Source organism: Mastigoproctus giganteus, chromosome 3 (genome assembly GCF_048544385.1).
Source record: "Mastigoproctus giganteus isolate SK-2022 chromosome 3, ASM4854438v1, whole genome shotgun sequence".
In the NCBI taxonomy this organism is placed as follows: domain Eukaryota; kingdom Metazoa; phylum Arthropoda; class Arachnida; order Uropygi; family Thelyphonidae; genus Mastigoproctus; species Mastigoproctus giganteus.
In genome coordinates, this window is record NC_143577.1 from 236,714,195 (window position 1) to 236,739,276 (window position 25,082).

Consider the following 25,082-nt stretch of genomic DNA (forward strand, 5'->3'; position numbering starts at 1 on the left):
AGTTTGTTACGGTTGCCTTTTTTATGTGCTGTGTCCCATCATGTTAATTTTTTCAGTTTTCATATGGCTATGCGACTGATGTTAATATTTAAATATATGGAAGTGCACAGCCGTGATGGCTTTTATATCCCTGAAAGTCAACAGCAAAATAATATAAGTACTGTTTTGAAATATAAAGGAATGCTTGTCCTCAAACCTCTAAGCCTAATTGCTTCATCCCACGTGGTAGTGCAAGGTTTGCGAAAACTCTCCTCTGGTAAGTGTGAGAAAAAGAACACAAACTATAAATTTTACAGTTAAGTTTCAACCCTAGTTTCAATCATTTATATTCTTACTTATTTAACTATTATGCATTAGTATTAAATTTACATTACACAAAATTGCATCACCCACCCCTGTTGTGTGAAAAAAAGCAGATGAATGAGTGAGTGAAGAGGAAAAAAATATATATATAAAAAAAATATATATAAAATATAAGAAAAAAGTATAAAAATAGAATGTAAGTAGAGTGAGAATGCAGATTATGAATGAAGTAAATGTCTGTCTCTCCCACTCCCCACTGTCAGTGAAGATATCCTACCCCCCGGAGCAGGATGGGCAGTTTGACCATCCTACTGGAATCGGCACAGCATGCCATTTGGCAATCTGAACTGGGTACTCAAACCCAGTTCCCTTTAAAATCCCATCCCTAGGTGGTGGAGGGGAAGAAGACTGGTTTACACCCCCATACTTCTCCTGGTGGGGCTCATCCCCACTTACCTCTTTGGGGCTGCTTACTCTATCATCCCCATTCGTCTACTTTTTCACCCCAATCTTCAGTCTCCCCCCACTCTAAACTGAACTGACCGAGTATAATCGAGTGGGATAATCGAGCTAGGTCTCCTCACACTACAAGAGAAAAGTCTGGCCTATAAGGGAAAATCTGCACCTCAGGGAAAAAAATGTCCAGCACAATCCTCTGGTTTATCGAAGAAAAATTTTCTGCCCCCTTTACACATCAAACTAGAACTCATTAAGAACTTTGTTAAGGGGGATGAACCAGGATGGAGAAGCTTTCAAGTACCTGAGAGGACAATTTCCACTGTTGAGTGAAGCTAAGGTTAGGGAAAGAATCTTTCTTGGTCTGCAACTTCATGAACTTTTAAAGGATGAAAACTTTGAGCGAGTCCTCCACGGTAATGAGAATGCAGCTTTGGAAGCCTTTAAAAGTGTTGTGCATGACTTCCTGGGAAACTGAAGAGCTGGAAACTATGTTGAGACTGTGAACAACCTTCTAGAAAAGTATCATCAATTAGGCTGCAACATGTCACTGAAAATCCACTTTCTCGACTCTCATCTGGACTTCTTTCCTGACAACTGAGGTGCAGTGAGTGGCAAGCACAGTGAGATATTCCACCAAGACATTTCAGCAATGGAAAGAAGATGTCAGGGTAGGTGGAATGCTTCTATGCTTGTTGGACAGTAACAAGAGATGCCCCGGAAGTGGAATACAAGTGACAAGCGAAAAGAAGGCGCTGTCATGAATAGGCCACATTTTGAGAAAGTACTTTCGGTTCCTGTGCAGTTTTCTTGTGTTATTGTTTTTTTTATGTTTTAATTAAAAACAACTGATTTATGATGTTGTATCAAGGAAATGTAAATATGAGATTGTTTTAATATTACTTTTCACTCCGACTACTACTGAAATCACTATATTCTTAGACAATAGTGAAAGTACTGTATCTCAAAAACTAGAGTTAATAAAAAATTTCTGAAGTCATTTGTTTTTCTTGACCCAAAATTAATAAGGTTTGCCTATTTTAAGAAAGGAAACAAATTCAAAGAATTTTTTTGTTGAACAGTGTTATTAGACAATCTGACTTATTGGCCCACTCATCTCTGCAGTTGTTTGTTGTGCTCATCAGAGTCATTAGTCCTATAGCACACTCCTACTCTCATTTTTGCTTTCCCGGTGCTTACATCACACCAAACTGATTCAACCTTGCACTGACCATCTATGACAACTGGATGCACTTCCTTAGATTTTATGTATTTCTTAACTAACAGCATAACCCCTCTTCCTTTCCTATCCTGTCCTTTCTGTTCACATTGTACTCCCCAAATTCCAATTCTGCACTGCTTATATCTGTGTGACACCATATCTCTGATATCCCAACAATATCCACCTTTGATGACCAGCACTTCAGATTCATCAAATTTATTTACTATACTCCTGACATTGGTGTACATGCAAGTATACATGCACCTATTCTTATTCTTGGTTACTCTAACATGGCCTATGTATTTATTTGTTCCACCCTCCAATGTAATAGAAGCAGTGCAAGAATCACCTTCTCCTCTCTGCCCGTGGCTACTGTTAATCTTTTAGTCTGTGAATCTCCCCCCCCCCCAAGCTAGCAGTTTTCTGACCCACCTAACACTGCCTTGATAGCATCAGCAAATATTCTTACACTCCTTCTATTTAAGTGTATCCAATCCCTGTAGAAGCAGTCTCTCCTGTTAACAAGCACAGACCACGCTGAGAAAAATTCTACCCTATAAGCCTTGCACAATCTCTCCAGGGCCGAATTGATTGACAAGGTTCTCATCATATGCTCTCTCTCCTATCGTGTCTGGGCAGAATTGCAGACATTTTCAAATTTAACCGTAACTCACGACTTTTTTCCAACATTGACCTATACTTATTAAGTAAGTCTGCAGATCTACTACTCTTAATGTCATTTGTGCCAACATGTACAACAATATCACCCTTTGTACCCCTAAAAGATGATATCAGCTCTACAACATCATCAACGTTTGCAGACATACCCTGGTCCTATTCCACCTATCCTTTTTATACAATATATTACTCATCAATGGAGTCATCAGCAATAACTATCTCCTCAGGGACCAGCACATTCTGCCTTGGAGATTGCCACTGTGTAGCCTGATGCACAAGAAGGAGCTCTGGCATTGAGTTGGGCAGGTGAGAGCTGGATGGGTACCTCACTTTAATACCTTCGAGGGCATCTACCCAACTCTTCAAACACTCATAGGCGCCCATCAGAACGCTGAGTTGGCACTGAAAGACATCCTCTTTGGCTAGATCATGTCCTGTTCCAGAATGATCTGCAAACATGGCACCCCCCTCCCCCCCGAGCCACAGCACTCCTGCTACTTTGTGCTCGTTGCTTTGCTGCTCTAGTCTGGGGCATGACTGAATTGATTGAATATAATAAAAATTAATAAGATTAATCAATTTAATTAATCAATTTTCAATATTACACTATCTAGATTTGTAAATGATATAAAGGTTGGGAGAGCAGTTACCCATGCAAGTCAGGCTGAGCTCTTTCAGAATTGTCTGGAGAGGCTTCATAGATGGTTGAAGAAATGGCAGTTATATTTTAATGCAGCCAATTGCAATATGCTACATTTGAGAAATAATATCCCCAGAGTAACTTAGACAATAGATGGGACAGAGCTGAAGGATTTAAACAGGGAAAGACTAGACTTGGATGTTTTGATACAATCATGCATGAAAGTTAGTATGCAGTGCACAGGTAGCCAGGAATGTGCATGATATCTTATTAAAGATTTAACATACAAAACGATTTAAGATTTTTTGTGTCTAGGGAGGAGGAGGAGGTTGTTCTATTATACAATCAGTGGTGACACTATTTTTGGAATACTATACTTCAGTTTGGATGCTGTATTTAAGAAAAGACATTGAGCTTCTTAATGGGTTCAAAGATGGACAACTCAACTGGTGAGAACAGCAAAGGGGCATCCATACAAGAAGCAATTATAAAAGTGTGGGTTACAGCTTAAAGACAAAGCATTTCAAGAGGAGGAGCAAATCGAGCGATAGTGGAATTTTTACACTGAAATGGGTCATAAAAATAGAATGCGTAAATATAAACTATTAGTGATAACTAATAAACAGGAATAAACTATCTTCTTGGGTGTTAAAAGTTGGCAGCCTGGTTAGGTTTAATGGACAATTAGATTGATACCATTTGGCAGTGGGAAGAGTGGTACAATGATAAGAGGGATACAATTTGTATAGCCACAGGTTTTTTTTTTTTTTTTTTTTGGCTTATGCAACAAAACCTATCTTCCTTGCATCTTTTGTCCATTATTAATACTAAAAACAGAAATGATGATGGAGTCCTTGTGCACTTATCATAATTAGCTAAAACTACTATCAAATGCTAACATGACAACCATTATTTTTCTATTGTAAATCATTAGCCATGCACTAGACTTACTTTGCTCTGTCCGCCCTTTCTTTAAGTTTTTTAGCTAAATTCAGGTCATCTCTTGTGGCATTCAAAATGGCATCTATGTTAGTTAAGCTGGCTATTGTATCATTTATCTGACGAGCCAAGTCTGTGATTTGTTCGGGCCTCAGAGATATGGATAGCTGTAAACACTAATGAAAATAATGGCTATTAATACTGCACAGCATAAAAAGGAAAATGCCCAAAATAGACCTACCTTTGATTCTTAATGAACCTTGTCTATTGGTTACTTTCCATGGAGAAGTTAAAGAAAACAAACAATCTTGGTAAGATTTCAGTACCAGTCAATAATTAAAAACAGGCCAAGGTTTAAATTGGTCCCAACTTCTTAAGCAACTTGTTCTTCAAGTTTCTTATTTTAATTGTTCCATGGCTTTTTTGGTATGCTGAATTTCTTACATACAAACAGAATACTCTTTCAACTAGAAGAGAGGCATGCATTTAATTGTATTACATGTATAATTATATATGACTGTTATTGAATATGGTTTGTAAAAGTCTTTTCCTACCTACAGTACATATGAGAAACCAGCTGTCATATGGTCTTTACAGTCCCCTTTCTTACAGACTTGCAGGAGCATCAATCTTCCATTTAACAAAAAAAGGAATGACGATCTAGGTTTGTTTGTCCTCTGAAGTGTGAGTTGTATAGCAAGCCTTGTACCTGCTGACACCTAAGTGCCAAAGAAATGTCAATAATAACCAGCTACTGATAAACAGGATGGTCACATAAGTCTGCTTCCATAGTAGAAGTCAGTTACTTGGCAAAACACCAAAAGGTGAGAGGAAAAGTTTTTGAAAATCATCTGAAGTGTAGGAATTTTTTTACCTACAATGAGTTCATAATGGCACTACCCTCTTGGCATATCTATAGTAAAAGATGCTCGCAATTTTGCCACTTTGAGATGACAGTGAAAGATTGTTTGTTTGTTATTTGGAGCATTAGCAACTAAGGCCATATTGCTCCGGGGATAGGCGGTGGTCATTCCCTGACCTTTCCGCATCCTCTGTATTTGGTGGTCACGGGCTTGAACCCCGGCCTAATCAAGAAGTGTGTGCTACACACTGCTGCTCCTGCCCACCTGGCTATGGAGGCGCCATGACAGTAAAAGAGGAAGGATGTGCTTTCGGGGGGGGGGGGGAGCAGTGTGCTACAGGAAAGAGATAGTGTAGAAAACCATTGCATGAGAACTGAGAACCGGTATGAAAGTAATGCCTCCTAATTTTTTGCTTTCAAATGTGGCACCGTAGATCATTTTGGTGGTCACTAGAAGTCTCTAGTTTCACCATACTGAGTGGCCCTTTGATCGGTCTTGTGAGTGCAGCACATTGATAGTTCAAAATGGTGGATGTTACAGATATACGTATCAAGCAAAGTATAATTGAATTTTTATAGAATTGGGCTTCTTTTCTTTCACGCACAGTTATAGGTGATGAAACCTAGGTCCAGCATTATGACCCTGAAATGAAGGGACAGTTAACGGAGTGGCACCATCAAAATTCATTACATAAGAAGAGGTTCAAAAGACAGCCTTCTGTCAAGTAAAGTCGTGGCGACAGCGTTTTGGGACAAAGATGGGGTCTTGCTTGTGGACTTCTTGGAGCATAGCACTACATTCAACTCAGATCGCTATGTGGAAACACTAAAAAAGTTGAAAGCCCACATCCATAGAGTTCAGCCAGACAAAAACCTTAACGAGGTTTTTCTTCTCCATGACAACGCACAACCCCACACTAGTCTGCGCACAACGGAGGCCACTGCAAAACTGGGGTGCACTGTTCTTCCTCACCCCTCTCATAGCCCTATCTTGCACCTTCTGACTATCACCTCTTCGTCCCGCTGAAGAATGCACTCTATGGAACCCATTTTGTGGATGACAACCAGCTCAAGCAAAGTGTTCGCAAAGCCCTCCAGAACAAGAGTAAGGACTTTTACAGGATTGGAATACAGTGCCTGACTCAGAGATGGTGGAAGTGCATAGAAAATGATGGTGACTTTGTGGAAAAATAACAGTGTGTTTATTTATGATTGAGGATTAATTGAAGTAAAAGGCACAGTTGTAGAAATTAAATTTTCTGAGGAAAAAAAATAGGAGGCATTACTTTCGTACCACTCCTTGTATGTTACTGAACTCACAGGGAAATAATGTCCCAGCATGTCCATCAGTAGCAAAGTGTTGCATGACAACAAAATCATACACATGGATGGAACAACTTACAGTACTGTACAAAACTTGTGTGATGTTCCATATACATGTAATGGTTTTGTTGACTTGCAACATTTTGCCTCTATTGGCCATGTATAAACATTATTTCTGTACAGGTTCAACAAAACAATGGTTTCATTTGCTATTTGTCTTTCCAGCAGTGTCACCCCTTCTTACTCTGGAAACACATCCTTCTTTCTTGTCATGTCAAAGTGGCAATATCACCAGCAAATTTTGCTAATGATATGCAAGAAGTGCAATGCCTTTAAGAGTGCATCCCATGTAAAAAAATTCCATTTTCCTCTTTCTCTTCTCAGTATTTTGTCAAATAATCAGCTTCTCTGACAGAAGTAGACTTAAAAACCCTGTAAATAAAATCTTTTGTACTGTTCTGGTGTTATGATCATACCTGTCCATGAAAATGAAATGGGTCTTCAGCCATAATCATAAAGAAAGAAAGGTAATCCTAAAGGAATACCTTTCTTTGTGATCTTCCCTACTCAGAGAAAACATTTTTAACTAGTAGGAGCCTAGTATGAGCATTCATAATCCCTTTCCACTTATCAAAGCGAATTATACAGCTGCAGTAGTCCCTATTTTGGAAATTAACATACTTTTGATTAACATTTTTTGCCTAATACCATCATGGTAAACTAATGGAACATTAGACTTCTTATGATATCACCATCACCTCTTCCCCTTTAAAATTCCAGATGTGCAAAAAGTGTTTACCAGTCTAGCTATATGTTTGAAATCTGATATTACATGGATATATCTGCTTTTTCTAGATCTGCTGTATGTTATGTTAACCCATCATGTTAAAATACCTGAATGTATGCTTCATATTGCTTTTGGCTGCTTCAAAAACATAATGACTATGTATAAAGGAACTTGATGGATTACTTAGCCTGGACACAATCAAAATGAGTGACAGTTCTATGTAAGATTCAGGCATTTCACTTCAACTCCATTTCCTATAATGATTCAATCAATGAGGAATATATCTCTCTCTTAAAAGCAGCTAAGAACTATTCTCACTGTGAAAGTATCAATTGAACTTGCTTCAAACAGAACAAACATATTCAGGATGGAACAGGATGTGTCCATAATGGATAACTGCCATCAATGACTTTACAAGTGGCTAATGTTTATGAAGGCAGTATGATTATCTTTGAAATTGATAACTGGTACTAATTTTTACATGTGCATATGTGTCATCCCAAATGTTTGTTGTTTGTTTGTTATTTGGTTTTTAGGAACATTAGCAACTAAGGCCATATTGCTCCGGGGATATGCGGTGGTCATTCCCTGACCTTTCCGCATCCTCCGTATTTGGTGATCACGGGCTCGAACTCCAGTCTAATCAAGAAGCGTGTGCTACACACTGCTGCTCCTGCCCACCTGGCTACGGAGGCGCCTCATCCCAAATAGTTGTCTTTTTGTTGATACTGTTTCTATAAAGAAGCACTGCAACTACCAGTGTTAAACAGCTTAAAAAGATGTCCAACTACTCAAAACCCAAGTAGGAAGTTAAGATATATTTCTGTGGTGTATTTCATTCATTTTTAATAGCCTTCTATATGTAGAAGTCATATGCTAACCGCTTCAGCCAGTTTCCTAACCCTGTACTATGCCTAATGAATTAAAAATCGAGTACCATCAACTGTTTCCATAACAACTGCATGTAGAAATTGTTGTACTGCATAGCTGTTGAAACTTGAAAGTGTAACTTTGTGCATCCAGTCCATTCATCCATCTGGAAGTCAAATATATCTTGATGAAACTGAAGTAAGAACAGTAGTAATGAACCTTCTTAGATGCCTGACTAATTTGATTGGATACTATGATGCAGTCACAAAAGAACTGGATGCAGGGAATAACTTTGATATTATATATTTGGATCTTAGAAAGGCTTTTGATACTGTTGCACATGGAAGACTGCTGCACAAATTGGAGCAGTGGCATTGGAGGCAAATTGCTGCTATGGATAAAAAGATGGTTGAGGGGGAGAAGACAGAGAGTGGTAATCAATGGACACTGCTCATCGTGGACTAATGTTATTAGTGGAGTCCCTCAGGGTTCAGTGTTGGGTCCATTGTTTTCTGTATTTATAAATGATATTGATGATGGTATATCAAGCTTAATGTCCAAGTTTGCAGACAATACAAAGGTTGGCAGGGTTGTTAAGGACACTACTGACGCTATGCTGCTGCAACAGGATCTGGAAAGGTTGAGCAGATGGGCCGAGAGGTGGCAAATGAAGTTTAACATTGACAAATGTAAAGTACTACATATGGGAAACAGTAACCCCAGAGCAACGTATCAACTCTGTGGTACTATACTGACAGTGGTAGAGAATGAAAAGGAATTGTGCAGGCAGATATGAAGTTCTCTGAGCAGTGCAGATGGGCTGCAAGAGTAGCTCATGGTGTCTTGTCAATGATATACAAGAATGTTTCTAGCAGGGATAAGGAGGTGATTATTCCCTTGTATAAGGCAATGGTCAGGCCACACCTTGAGTACTGTATACAGGTCTGGAGGCCTCATTTCAAGAAGGATGTAGAGCTGCTGGAACGAGAGAAGGGCAACAAGATTAATGAATGGAACAAAGGGTTGTTCTTATGAAGAAAGGCTTAAGTTTTGCAAATTACAGTGTCTGGAGACTAGGCACCGGCGAGGTGATCTGATAGAGGTGTATAAAATCTTGAACGGTTTGAGCATGCTCAATGCCGATGGGATTCTTCCTCTTGCTCAGAATAATCACCTGAGAGGGCATAAATTCAAATTGAGGAAAGACAGATGTAGGATAGATGTGCGGAAATTTGCCTTTAGCCGGCGGGTAGTTAGTTGGTGGAACAGACTTCCATCCCTTGTTGTGGAAGTTGATAGCCTAAATAAATAAGGCTCAGCTGGACAGGTATTTCGAACGAATGGAGGGGTGAAATGTAAGTGTTTTTTTGTTTTTTTTTTCCCTGGCTGATGCTGCATAAGCTTGCTTTCTTGCATCATATGCCTCTACTAATGCTAATGCCATGGATCTGTTGTTGCATGATATACATTGTATCCTCAATCTGAGATGTGACAAAAGTGGAAAGTATGTTATTAGCAACTAAGGTATTTGAGTGATTCCAAACAAAGTGAGAACAGAATATCTGGAATTTCAAGGAATACCAGCAAATAATCTCAACTTTGGTATAAATTTGAGCTTAGCTCTTCTGTCATATCCAAGAATGTACTATGCATATGTGGAATTGCATGCATATGTGAAATATGTATTCAAGGCCATTCTCAGCACCTGTCATTTATCATGACAACATTAATGGAAAAAGTATCTTCTGACAATGTTAATGGAAAAAGGATCCTCTGCTAAGCTTGTCAGCAAGTCTGCTGTTACCATGTGTGGAAGTGGTTCTGATTGTAGATGCCAATGTTTTAATTCTCAAGCTGGCAATATTAAGAAGTATCAGCACATCAAAAACCATGGATTCAGCTGAAAAAACAGTTCACAGAATTTACAAGTAGATAAAATGTCAACAATAATTTCAACTCACACTCAATTTTTCATACTAACCAATATTAAATCATCTAAAAAGCATGCATTTCATCAAACCAGTTTGTGATGTTAATCATTGAGCAAAGTCTCAAAAATAACCAAGAATAGGTTGCTTCATATGGGCATCTTCCTTTTGCTATAAATGTAACAAGTTTTAAAAACACAAAGAAAAAATTTTATGATTCAATACAGATTTTTATGGGTGATAGCCTTTAATTATAAACTTATAGAGAAAAAAAAAAAATTAATGGAAGCTTATCTAAATACTTAAAATGAAAGCACTTAACACGTTTCAGGCAAAAACTTATTTCATATTTCATGTAGTCTCAGGTATTAAATTCTGAATCTGGTTACATTTTTTTTATAAAGCTGAATAAATAATACTCATAGCTCAGGAAGCTAAACATTTATTTTTATATTGAGATGAATTCTTTAAAATATAAAAATTAACCTGTCTTGAAAAAAAAAAAAAAAAAAAAAAAAAAATTAACAATTACGCAACCTTGAATTAAGCAAAAATTATGTAATGTAAAAAGGATTTTTTCAAAGATTTCTGCACCCAAAAAAGGCAATACAGCCGCTCCCTGACTTATGTAAGGGTTGATTTCCACGGAACTCTACATAAGTTGGAATTTTCTTAAATGCTTATGCAGCACTCGCAAATTTGATTGAAGCAAAAAAGAAATGTTCAATGAACATGTAAATAAAATTATTTTATTCAATTTTTTGATCTCATGCATAGGAAAAATTACAAAAATTTCAAAATTATAAAATTACAAAAAGAGAGAGGAGACAGGCATAACATCAGCAAGTTTTATCTTTCGAGCATCATTGCCAGAATTCACTGTCCAGCTGATAAGCACGCTGCTGTGGAAGTTGAGGGCTGTGGAGATTTAGAAGGGATTTTTTCCAGCAAATCACAAAATTTCTCTGCAGCTGCAGAATCAGCACTGGCGACTTCACCGCATACTTTAATGTTTTGGAAACCAGCACAATGCTTGAACCTATTAAACCACCCATTGCTTGCCACGAACTTGGCTTGGGGTTCGCCGTACTCATCCTTAATATCTTCATAAATACTCCTTGCTTTTGCTTGATTGGTGACTGGATTCAGGGGCACTTGCTTCTGAATCTGATTTTCCATCCATATTATTAATAGCTTTTTCATCTGCGATATAGCATCTGAACGCTGTTTTGTGATCACTGTTGATCTTAAATGCATTGATCCTTTAACATGTTCTTTTATACACGCACTGTCCCTTAAAATAGTATTCACTGTTGAAGCAGTGAGACCTAATTCCATGCAATAGATAACAAACTTTGTCCTGCTTCTTACTTCTTAATCATTTTCATCTTCATTTCCTAGCACTGCCAACACTTGCACTTTCCATTGATTCCTTTCTCTTCACCATTGTAATAAGTAAATAGGAATGAAGAGAAGCATTTGAAAATTTATTTATGGGTTTTTTATATGATTGAAGATTTCAATAAAGGGGAATTCATTTCACCGTAATGCCATAAGATCGAGTTTACTGTCCATTTATAATAGATTACGCTAACAGAAAAGCCCAATAAACTGGAAAGTGCAAATTGTTTTATGGTAGTGATCTCCAGAAATTTGTTTTAGAAAAATATCATAAAGGTGTTCAAAATTGATTCTTATAATGGAACATATGATAATGATTAAAGTGTAGTGCAATATCCATTATAAAAATGACCATTTAGAGGAATAAATAGATAAATAGCTTAAGTTATATAGCAAAAATTTCAACTTCCAAGGTCATGGAACGAATTACCAAAAAGAAAAAGAAAAAAAAAAAAAAAGTGAACTCAATGTGTTATTGGGTTCACATTAAGTTTTTTCACGATACTTCCATTTATTCCTACAGGATGCAAAATATGTTTCCACCATTTTTTTTTTAAGTTTGCCGGCAAAAACTTATGTTAAGTTGAATTTCTGTAAGCCAGGGAGCAGCTGTACTAGAATAATTTTATTTCACACACACACACACACACACACACACACACACACACACACACACACACACACACACACACACACACACACACACACACACACACACACACACACACGGAAAGAGAGAGTCTGGGATATGCGGTGGTCATTCCCTGACCTTTCTGCATCCTCTGTATTTGGTGGTGACGGGCTCAAACCCCGGTCTAATCAAGAAGCGTGTGCTATGCACTGCTGCTCCTTCCCACCTGGCTACGGAGGTGCCGTAGTAATTGTCATCTGGTCCAGCAGAACTATTTCAGGAATTATGGATTGTTTCGATGAGTTCAGTAATAGTGAAAGGAAGGCTTGTATCAAAGTTAATTTTATATTTATCCACAGACATTTTGTCTGTCTAAATGAGTCTTCGTAAGACTGGGAGGATGTGGTGGCAGCAAATGTTTCAGTCAGAGAAGAAATATCTATTTCTTTCCAAGACAGGATTAGGACTGGTGTTTGCTGATAGTTTCCATTGAGGATGCAGATCTTTTTCTAGATTATTCTGGGATCAGTGTTTTTGCAGATGGCAGAAGTGAATTGAATCCATGCATCCTGTTTTTTTCTTTCCTACAAATTTGGTGTACTTCAGGTTTCAGTGATTTATAGTTTATAAGGTTCTCCATTGTAGTATTTCGGCAAAAAATGTTCCAAGCTTTATTTAGCTTTCTTTTGGCAAGAAAGCAATCTCTTGTCCACCAACCATTATATCTTTGTTCGGTAATATTAAGATTTTGGTATTATGCTGGCAGCAGCTCCAAGTAGTTCTTCGACTATATGCCTAGTGGCATTATTAACAGATGTAGTAGGATCAAGTGGTTATCAAACTGGATTGTATTAGAAAACTGTTCCCAGTTTGCTCAGTGAAAATTCCACGTAATTCGTTTGTTAGAGGCATAGTTTAGTTTATATCCATCTGTATTTTGCAAATTATAGGAAAGTGATCACTGTTGTGAAGGTCAGTGAATACTGTCCACTCAAGGCTAGGATAAATGGACGAGGAACACATAGACAAGTTCAGAGCAGAGCTTGATCCTGTAGGCAGGTGAATATATGTGTGTACACCAGTATTTAACAATGTTAAGTGATGGCTGTCAAGTACAATTTCTATTATCCGTCCTCTACGATCCATGTTTGGGGACCCCCACAAAGTATGATGAGAATTTAGATTACCTAGAAGGCATACAGGATGGGGCAGTTGATTTAGTAAATCGTCAAGTTCTGCAGTGGAACACGAAATGTTTGGTGGAATATAAATGGAGACAAGAGTGAGAGTAATGCCAAGAACAATGTGACCAGCTACTGCTTCTAGAGTGGTGCACGCTGGACAGGTCTGCATGGTACATTTCTACGTACTAAAATTACTACTCCTCCTCCTCATGCGAGAGATTCAGAACATGTGTCCCGTCTGTATAGCCCCTTGAGAAGTGGGGAGTATAATTTGATGATAGATATGTTTCCTGTAGACAAATACTTGCATGATCATGCTAGTACATTAAATATTTTAATTCATCTAGACTGCTTCTTAAACCTCTACCAACTCCACTGACTGATTTTCTGCATTATTAGGGTTTAGGAAAGGTGGATTGGTCTGACCACTTTATTTTCCCTCAATTCTGTTTATATTTTTCTCATTTTCGAAATACTGGACAAGCAATATCCATCTTATCATAAGCATGTAGCAGGAGAAATGTATCTTCATTATCTGACTTCTCGTCAATTTCTATACTTTGATGAGTTAGTTTATTCTGTGTAAGATTTGCATCTTTCTCCTTTGTTAACATTCCTGACTTGGGGGCATTGTCTTAATGTGGCTTGGTTGGCTTTTTATTAGTAGAATTTGATGTATCCTTGGTCTTAGTTGTCAGTGTCTCACCATCCATGAGGAAGGATTTGGCCCATTGAGAAAGAGATAATTTAGGAGGAATTGTAATATCAGTCAGTGTTGAAAACTTGAGTGTTTTTGACTGCATTAGAATATGATTTGGAAGGCATCATATTTAATATCTGTTTTCGTGCTTCTTGGTATGAAACATTTTTCTCTACCTTGTACTTCAGTATTTTCTTACCCATCTTTTATGATTCACAAGTTTTAGAATATGCAGAGTGGGCACCCTGGTAGTTGGGATACTTTGGTGTTACTGCTGTACATTCAGTTTGGGAGTGGTCTGGAGAGCCACTCAAGGGGCAAATGGCCTTACCCTGACATTCTGTTTGAAAATGACCATACTTCTGGCATTTAAAGCATCTAAGTGGATTTGAAATATATGGCCGAATCTTACAGGAAAGGAAGCAAGCCTTAACTGATGCAGAGAGATTCAGAGTGTTTAAGGTAATGATAACATTTCTTGAGGTTGTAAGGACACCATCCTGTTTGGTCATTATTCTTTTGGCACTGATGACATGCCGTGCCTTAAGTTCTTCAGCAATTTCTTCTGTGGGAACATTAAGAAGGTCCCATTCCAAAATGACCCCTTTTGAGGTGTTTAAAGTTCTGTATGGGGTTGCAGAAATGGGAGGGTCTCCAAGGGTTGTTTGCCTAGAATGATTTGGGTTAGATGTTCCTACAAGGAAATCACCTGAGCGAAGGAGTCTGACTATTTCAGCAGTACCTGCTACAGCCTGTATGCTTTTCTGCACAAGAAAAGGAGATAAGTGGTTTTTTTTTTTTTTTTTTGTAGTTGTTGGCGCATAGGCTTCTGGTTCTGGTTCGATTCCTGGGAGGCGCATAATGCACCTCCCAGGAATCGAACCCGCGACCTTTGGGTTGCCAGGCAGGCACTTACCCACCTGGCTAGCCCGGTCAGCGGAGATAAGTGGTAAGAGGTTTCATTGATAAAGAGTAAAATTAAGAAAGCAGGCAAGTCAGATGAAGAATCATCTTTTCTGATTCCATTTGCTTGAGATGACGCATGTTCATTTAACCTCTATAGTCGGTGAGTTTAAGGGATCCATGTTTGCTCCTTTATGCCCTGAGTATTGAATTTATATTCAGGTTACCAGCCCTGTCACACGGCGGCAGGAATGGTGCCACCAGTGATCAAATGAAAATTTGTCTTTCCATTCTTGGTAGGAAGCTTACTTCTTTTATTAAGGAACCAAAAATAATTAACTTTGTAAAGAATAAAAATCTCTATAATAGATTAACAGTAGCCACAGGCAGAGGTGAAAGTGATTATTGCACTGCTTCTATTGGAATGAGCAGCAGCCCGGAAAGCAAGGTGCTGGATATTTCAAGTACTGCTGGGAGTCATCATGGAACAAATAAATATATGGGCTGTGTTAGGGTAACTAAGAGTAAGAACAGGTGCATGTATACTTGCATATACACCAATGCTAGGAGCATAGCAAATAAATTTGATGAATTTGAAGTGCTGGTCAAGACATCAAAGGTAGATATTGTTGGGATATCAGAGACATGGTGCCACACAGATATAAAGGCAGAACTGGAATTTGGGGAGTATAATGTGTACAGAAAGGATAGAAAGGGAGGAGGGGGTTATGCTGTTAGCGAAGAAACACATAAAATCTAAGTATGTGCATCCAGTTGACATGGGTGAACAGTACAATGTTGAGTCAGTTTGGTGCGACATAAGCACTGGAAAAGCAAAATTGAGGGTAGCAGTGTGTTATAGTCCTAATGACTCTGATGAGTACAATGAACAACTGTACAGAGAAATAGAGTGGGCCAGTAAATAAGAGTGTCATATAATGGGGATTTTAACTTTCCAGATATTGACTGGAACTTGTGGGATGGTCACTCGCACAGTAGCAAGATTTTTGTGGATTTATTGGATGATTGTTTTCTACAGCAGTATCTTCGAGAGGCAACCAGAAGAAGTAATACTCTTGATCTGATTATCAGCAGTGATTATTCATACATTAAGAATCTGCAGATAAAGGAACCACCACTAGATGGCAGTGATCACTGTGTACTGATGTGAGATTTACTCAGAGATGTAACTACAATCAAGGGTAAAGGGAAGGGTTTTTGATTTTGTAAAAGTGACTACAGTGGTCTCACAAAGTTTTTAAATTCTATACCATTGGACCATCTGATGTTGTAAACAACAGAAAATTCTAAATGGGAAGCATTCAAGGAATTAGTCTTGGAAGCTACTTGGCTTTTCATACCAACTAAGAAATACCGTTCAAGGTTTAAACCTAAATGGATGTCAGATGAACTAATGAGACATGTGGCAGAGAAGAAAAATGCATGGGATACATACAAATTAACACGTGAAACAGAAGCCTATGATAAATATAAGCTAGTCTGTAATCAAGTCACAAAGGAGGTCAGGCAAACCAAGGCAGATTACGAGAAATCTTTGGCAAAGGATGCAAGGAGGAACAGCAAAGGCTTCTTAATTTTGACCCCAGGGTCTCACATCTGGTGAGTATGGGCTTGGCACACCCAGGGTCCTGAGCTGGATATCACCATTCTTCTGTTTCTTGGTGATTCCCTTCTACTTCTCTCTCTCTCTCTCTCTCTCTCTGGGTAACTCGGAAATATATATATATTTTTTTTTTTTTGGCTGGTGCAGCATAAGCCTCAGGCTTCCTTGCACTATATGGCTAGTGATAATAATAATAATAATAATAATAATAATTCTAGACTTAAATGTAAATTCTAGAAGTGGATGAATCAGATTGGTCCACTTGATATTGATGGTTCTACTGTTGATGATCCTGCTCAGGTAGGTGACAAAATGAATGAGTATTATGCATTCACACGTGATTTTTGATTTGGTAGTTGTTGGTGCATCGGCTTCTGTGGCCATATTGCACCTCCCAAGGTTTTTGCAGTACTTTGATCCAAGCCCGAGGCGGGAATCGAACCCGCGACCTTTGGGTTGCCGGGCAGGTACTTTACCCACTCGGCTAGCCCGGTCGGCCACATTCACATGTGAAGAGTTATTAAGGGAGGAGAATGTCAGAAGTTTACCAAACTGTAACAGGTAGCTAAATGATTTTGCAATAAATGAGAGCAAAGTGGAGGGGAAATTGTTCAAGTTACACATAAGAAAGACAACTGAGGTGGATGAGCTCTATCCAGTTATATTAAAGGAGACATCAAAGGAAGTAAGCAAACACTTAGTCATGATTATGAGAGCATCCTTGGACTCAGGGGAGTCCAAAGATGATCTCATAATGTATCACCAATTAACAAAGGGGGAGCGAAGGGTGACATGATTAATTACAGAGTTTAACTCTGTAATTAATCGTGTTAGTTTAATTCTGTTCCAGGCAAATTAATGGAGGCACTGGTTAAAGAAACACTGCAGGATCATCCAGACAAGCCTTCAGCTATAGTTCGGACACAGGTTTGTTAAGGGCCTCTACTAATGCTAATGCTAATGCTAAAGGGGAAGTCTTGTCTGACCAATTTGATTGGATACTATGATGTGGTCACAAAGGAACTGGATGCAAAAAATAATTTTGATATCATATACTTGGATCTTAGGAAACCTTTTGATACTGTTGCACATGAAAGACTACTGCAAAAACTGCAGCAATATGGCATTAAGGGCAAGTTGCTACTATGGATAAAGGGATGGTTGAGTAGGATCAGACAGAGAGTGGTAATCAATGACACTGCTCTTCATGGACTAATGTTATTAGTGTATTCAACCAGGGTTCATTGTTGGGCCCTTTGTTGTTTTCTGTATTTACAAATGATATTGATGAAGGTATATCAGGCTTAATGTGCAAGTTTGCAGATGATACAAAGGTTTGTAGGGTTATTAATGACAGTAAGGACAGTACGCCTGCAACATCTAGAAATGTTGAGCAGATAGGCTGAGAGGTGGGAACAGAAGTACAGCATATGGGTAGCAGCAACTCCAGAGTAACATACTAACTGTGCGGTACTACACTCAGGGAAGTGGAGAATGAAAAAGAACTGGGGTAATTGCAAAGTAAGGTATGATGCTTTTTGAGAGTGCAAACAGGCTGCAAGAGTAGCTCTTGCAGCCTGTTTGCACTCTCAAACCATTGACATGGGGTCTTGTCAATGATATACAAGAATTTTGCTAGCAGGGATAAGGAGGTGATTATCCTCTTGTATAAGGCAATGGTCAGGCCACACCTTGCATACTGCATACAGGTCTGGGGATCTCATTTTAGGAAGGTTGGAGAGCTGATGGAATGAGCACAGAGGAGGCAATTAGATTAGTGAGTGGAACAAAGGAGTGCTCTTACAAAAAAACGCTTAAGTTCTGAAAATTGCAGCATCTGGAGACTAGGCACCTGCGAGGTGATCTGACTGAAGTGTATAAAAGATTTGAATGGTTTGAGCAAGCTGAATGCTGATGGGATTCTTCCTCTAGCCCAGATTAATCGCCTGAGGTGATATAAATCCAAAGTGAGGAAAAAGAGTTGTAGAACAGATGTATGGAAATTTGCCTTTAGCCAGGGGGTGGCTAATTCGTGGAACAAACTTCCATTTGTTGTTATGGAAGCTGAAATTTTAAATAAATTCAAAGCAGAACTAGATGAACTTTTGGAGTGAATTAGTTTTTTTTTTTTTTTCTCTGGTTGATTCTGTATAAGCTTGCTTTCTTGTGTCATATACATCTATTAATGCTAAGATGCTTTCAAATCACTTTGTAAATTGTTATGATCACTCGCTTGGCATTCAGGGCCAACTGTGGATGATCCTGTTCAGGTTGCTGATAGGCAGAATAGGTATTTTGCATCTACATTCACACATAAGGAATTCTTTAGGGAGGGGAATGCCAGAAGTTTATCAAACTCTAACAGGGAGCTAAAATATTTTGTGATAACCGAGAAGAAAGTGCAAGATGTTGTTGTTATTTGGTTTTTAGGAGCATTAGCAACTAAGGCCATATTGCTCTGGGGATATGCGGTGGTTATTCCCTGACCTTTCCGCATCCTCCATATTTGGTGGCTCATGGGCTCGAACCCCGGTCTAATCAAGAAGCGTGTGCTATGCACTGCTGCTCCTGCCCACCTGGCTACGGAGGTGCCGAAAGTGGAAGAGATATTGTTGAAGTTAAACTTAAAAAAGGACCCTGGGTGAATGGGATCTATCCAATTATATTAAGGGGGGCAGAAAAGGGTAAGAAAACCCTTAGCCATAATTAAGCAAGCGTCCTTTGGTTTAGGGGAGGGTCCCTGTTAACTGGAGATGTGCAGATATATCCCAATTCAAAAAGGGAGATCAAAGGGTGACATGAGTAATTATAGACCTGTTAGCTTAACTTCTGTTCCAGGGAAAATAATGGAGTCACTGGTCAAGGAAGTGAAACAGTACCATCTAGACAGGAGTGCTTGTTTGTTATTTGGTTTTTAGAAGCATTAGCAACTAAGGCCATATTGCTCCGAGATATGCGGTGGTCATTCCCTTGACCTTTCTGCATCCTCCGTATTTGGTGGTGATGGGCTCGAACCCTGGTCTAATCAAGAAGCGTGTGCTACACACTGCTGCTCCTTCCCACCTGGCTACAGAGGGGGCCATTCAATTCTTATGATTAAGCTGTGGTGATTTATACATAATATGTGTTCTTATAACTTTTGTTAAAAGATAATTTTAATTTTAAGGGGAAAAATGAGGGAGATAAAGAGTAATAAAAGGTACAAAAAAAATTAAAATAAAATAAATAATAAAATAAATAAATATATAATAAGAGATAAATAATTACAAAATTGACAAAATTAGTATGTTGCTACACAAATTACAAAGTCAGTCCTCTTGTCGGGTGTCAATAGCCAGGATTGTAAGAAAAATAGCAACATGTGTCTTCATTTCTGACATAAACCACAAGCCAAAGGGTAAAAAGCATAAACATAAATAAAAATTAGAATAAAATTTTTTTACACAGATTATAAATGCTTTTTTTTTTTTTTTTTTATAATTGGCTTATGAACTTTACAGTTGACACCATGAAGACAAGAAATTAAAAACTGGAATCAATACCAAAAATTTCTAGAAACAAAGCTTATTAGTCTAATCCAAGTAAGGGTAAAGAGATTTGAAAACATAGTAAAAAAAGTAAGTAGCCTTAAAAGAGAGCAAGAGACTTGAGATAAGCAAAGTTGCAAGCAACAGACTGCAAAAAAAAAATAAATATAGGTTAAAAACTAAACAATAATGGCACCAGAAAATAAATTTTAAAACAGAATCTAGAAATTTCTAAGAGTAAAAGACATGTAAAAGAATAGAAAAAATAACTTACATTGTAGAGGCATGGAGGAAAAGGTGGCAACACAACTGTACACAGGATAAAACAAAACCGAAACTAAAAAATGACGCCAATGAGATACAAATATAAAGTTATAACTGTAACTTTATAACAGGACTGTAAAGGACTGTACTTCGTGGTGAGTGAAGGGTGGCATAGCACACTATTCATACTCAACGGCAGGTCACTGTGCAACAGTTGGCATTGCAATACAATGTGGGAAATGCAAGAACAATATCACAAATGATGATGATGTACTGCACACTCAGACACATGGGGTTCCACAATAGATGACCCAAGAGACACCCTCTCCACATCGCTGTGTCAACAATAACCTGTTGCAACATGCTGACAGACATCTTTGTGTGTGGCACAAGCAACATGCTTCCATGGGCCCATCATGTACGATGCCCACTATTCAGGTAGGTGGCAGTGGCTGCTTAATACAGGGCATGTTTTGCTGGCAAGAACTAGGACTCCTGGTGCATATGGATTAACATTTCACTGGTGAGGTCTACCAGCAGCTTCCAATGGGATCTTCCAAGACAATAATGTGCCATGTCATTGCACTTGATGACATGGCACATTATAGTCTTGGAAGACCTGCCATGTTGCATTTTTTTCTGTAGAGAAATGAGATCTTCCAAGATGACAATGTGATGTGTCATCAGGCATGCACTATGCATGAGTGGTTTGAGGAAGTGAAGATATTAGACATCTTCATTTGCCTCCATATTTGCCTGACCTTAATCCAAATGAACACCTGGGATGTATGGGATGTGAGGCGTACGGACACACAAATGTCACCTATTCCGACACTCTGGAAATCTTGCAGGCACCATGGCTGCAGATTCCCATGGACATCTTCAGACATCTAGTGGCTGTTATTCATGTGAATAATGGATGTTGTTATTTGGTTTTTAGGAGCATTAGCAACTAAGGCCACATTGCTCCGGGGATATGCGGTGGTCATTTCCTGACCTTTCCGCATCCTCCGTATTTGGTGGTGACGGGCTCGAACCCGGTCTAATCAAGAAGCATGTGCTACGCACTGCTGCTCCTTCCCACCTGGCTACGTGTGAATAATGGACTGATGCTGTATTAGGTAGGTGGTTGTAATTCAGTGATAACTCAGTGCATATGTATATAAGACATATCACTCTATACCAGCGTTTCCCAAACTGTGTTCCGGGAAAAATCATAATTAATAATTAAAAAACAATAATAAATAAATAAAATAAATAAATTTTGCATATATGTAGCGTGCACCACTTTTGTATCATTATAATTTTTAACATTATTTTTTTTCGGTTATTAATATACTGATAGACTAATAATCAAATATACTGTGGAATATTTTATTTTGGCAGGCTTTGCATAGAGAAGTATGCGTAGAGGTAATGACATGTGCGAAAAAATAGCAATGTAGTGATCTAATATGCCATTTGAATGCGATTTAGCCTGGAGTACACGGGTTGAGAGAGAGAGGGGGAAGCAAACCGATATCATGCATAATTCGGGTGGATGGAACAAAGTAGCCTTCTGCTGACACATTCTTGCATGTTTACAGAGTTGGTGGTGCCGTTCAGACTGTGTTCGCAATTATGAGATCAGTTCTGTAGATGAAAACTAGTAAGCATAATGCACAACTAAACTCACTTCCTTGTATTAATATTTTTTTGATAATTATCAGTATTTGGAAATATTATTATTAAAATAAATGACCATGGATTTGTGGTTGAAAAAAGGGAATTTAAAACAAGAAGCAAGTATTCTAGTAGTGCAAACGTGGTCAATGAAAACGAATACAATATTGTCACACTTCAAAGTGAGGATGAACAATCGCAGACTTTTGTTCCCCAAAAATCCAAGAGAAATAACAGAAATAATAGGAACTAACCAATAAAAGACCAAAAACTAAAGTATGAATTTCGGCTTTATATGTTTTGGAAATAAAGATGCTTCTGATGCACAGTGGGTCTTATGTAATAAAATATTAGGAAACAGTTCTTCAGCTCCCACTAAACTTCGTAGGCATCTGTAAACCAATCATGCTGCAAAGATAAAGATACAAGTATTTTTAAGAGGTGTCAGGACACACTGAAAAATTCTAAACTTTCAATGCTTAAACTTGCTAAAATATACAACGAAAATGTAACAGAAGCACCTTATAGAGTAAGTTACCATACTGAGCTTAACGGCAAAGCTCGCACTACTGGAGAAACACTTATCAAGCAATGTGCAAAGGATATTGTAACATGCATATTAAACAAGCAGTCTGCCCAAAAATTTGATGCAGTACAATTATCAAATAATACTGTTGCATGCCATATTACAGATCTTCCTGATGACACAGAAAAAGACCTGGTTTGTTGACAAACTTTGCAGTGAGTATTCATTGCAGATAGATGAATCCACTGACGTTTCGAGACATTTTTTAAATATTTTTTTATGAAAACCCCAAACACGAGAGGTATTAAAACCTATAGTACTTAGTGCTGTGCTTGGGTTGGAGGTGGAGAAGATGAACGAATATATTTGTTGACATTAGACTTGAACTTCTGCAGACTGTAATTTTCAGGAAATACATATGAAGGAAGGTTGACACTGATGGAATCCATACTGGTGATCGTTGATCAGACGGAAGGTTTCTAGGTAGTTAAGAGTTGGCGGTTAATTGATTTCTCCATTACTATAGAAAGAGTAGAAGTAATTGCAATGAGACGATAACTGGATGGGAGGGAGTTGCACCCTTTTTAGGAACTGGCTCGATATGAGCAAATTTCCAAGCAGAAGGAAAAACACCTTTGGAATAAGAAAGGGAAAAAAAGCAGAAAAGAACAGGAGTAAGATCAGGAGCACAGGTTTTGAGAACAAGTGGAGAAATACCATTAGGATCTGATTCGTCATAATCCTTTTGACGGAAGACCACAAGAGGCGTTAAATGGAGTGTCTTGGGAACGGTGGGAGGTGTTTTACCAAGATCATTAATACATGAGTTGGAAGAAAAATGGGATGCTAGCAGGTCAGCTTTATTCTTGGCTGAATGGACAACAGAACCATCTGGTTTGGACAGAGGTGGGCAAAAGTCGCGGCCAATAGCTTTGGCAAGAGACCAGAATGCTCAGCTACCATTAGGGCAAGAAGAAAGTTTTCTACTCTTAGCCTGTTCAAACTCCAGTTTGGACTGATTAATAACTGCTTTACAATTGTTGCGAGCCTTGGTGTAGGCAGAAAATGAAACTGAAGAATTAGAAACAAGCCAATGACAATATGCAACGTTTTTCTCTTGAACAGCCTTAGCACATTTATTGGAAAACCAAGGTTTAGATAAAGGACGAGATTTTAAAGTGGAGTGTGGGATAAAGGATTCCATTCCTGCAAGAATAATTTCACTGACATGATCTGAGCAAACATTGACATCAGAAGATTTGAAACAGTAATCCGACTAAGGAAAACAAAAAGGGAAATCTCACAGGTCATCCCATTTTGCATTCTTGTAATGCCAAACAATACGAGGTTGGGAATAGCCATGAGATAAAGGTTCCATTGGAGAAGAGGCAATCACCAAGTTGTGATCTGAAGTGCCTAAAGGACCTCTCACTTCGATCGTGTACTTAGAAGGGTTGTTTGTGAGAAAAAGATCAAGCATATTGGCTGTATGATTAGGATTGTCCGGTATTCTTGTAAGAAAATGAACAATCTGTGCTAGGTCACTGGTAATTGCAAAGGCCTCAGCATCTCGACCAGCTGGGTCGGTGTGACTAGAAAATGGAAGCCAGCTGGAGTTGTGAACATTAAAATCACCAAGGGAAATTACCTCATTGTTAGGAAAGTTGGACTGGAGAAAGTCAAGTTGCAAAGAGAGGAAGTCAAAGAGCTCCAAGTGATTAGCGGAGTTGGGAGAACAGTAGAGACAACAGATGAATCTGACAGAATGAGGTAGAGGGATTTTAAGCCAGAAAAAGATCAAAGAGGAGATTCCAAATTACCAAGTCTCTGGCAGAGAATATTGGAACAGGCATATGCACAAGTAGCCGAGTGGTCAGGAGCGTGAGTGCAGTAGCACGCGCTCTTTGAGTAGACTGGGGTTCAAGCCCCTGACTGCTGAATACGGTAGATCTGCCAATCAGCACTGGACCAGTGTGGCAGATTATGGTCTATTTCCCTCAGCATGAATTGTTGAGGAGGCTTCCATCCTGCAGTGGGTTGATAATGGCTGCACTTTACTTTACCACCTTTGAGGTGAAAGGAATCATATAGTGAATAATTTGGGCACTGAGATGAGCAGTGATTGAATCAAGCAATAACTGAGATTCTGTCAGCAAAAGTACATGGGGGTTTGGCAGAATATAAGTGGAAACGAACATCGTTGAGATTAGAACTGAGACCACGTATATTTGTGAAATGAACTAGGAAGTGTTTGGGACATTTAGATCTTTTTGCAGATAAGTTTGCTCTATTAGTTTGACAATTCATGATGTATTCAATAAGAAAAAGTGGAGGGGGGGACATGCTGAATGAAGTAATGAAATTTTTGGATATGGCGTACACATGGTAAGAATATACCCAGATCCTTGACATAACTTGGCCTTGACAATGACCCCCACATACACAGTACTTGGACTCCCTCCAGTCACTATCTGGCAGAGTAGAAGTAGCAAGATTATACACTAGCTGATTCGGAAGCCTCCTAGAGAGTTACCAATAGGTTTTGTCTGGTGTACTAACTAGCGGTCGGCCTGCAGACACTGTACCCTCGAAATGTAAGTTTGGATCTCGCCATGGTGTTAATTATAATTTCAAAAGACATCAATCATACTG

At 38.6% G+C, this 25,082-nt stretch overlaps 1 protein-coding gene across 7 annotated transcripts in view; it reads right to left on the reverse strand.

Moving 5' to 3' along the window:
* Positions 1 to 25,082, reverse strand: part of LanB1 (laminin subunit beta-1) — a 503,856-nt gene that overhangs the window by 26,576 nt on the left and 452,198 nt on the right. For all 7 annotated transcript variants that reach the window (XM_090369708.1, XM_090369709.1, XM_090369712.1 and 4 more), the window contains one exon: positions 4,251 to 4,414. In XM_090369708.1, coding sequence (XP_090225834.1) covers positions 4,251 to 4,414 — 164 coding nt within the window. The remainder of the gene's footprint in view (positions 1 to 4,250; positions 4,415 to 25,082) is intronic.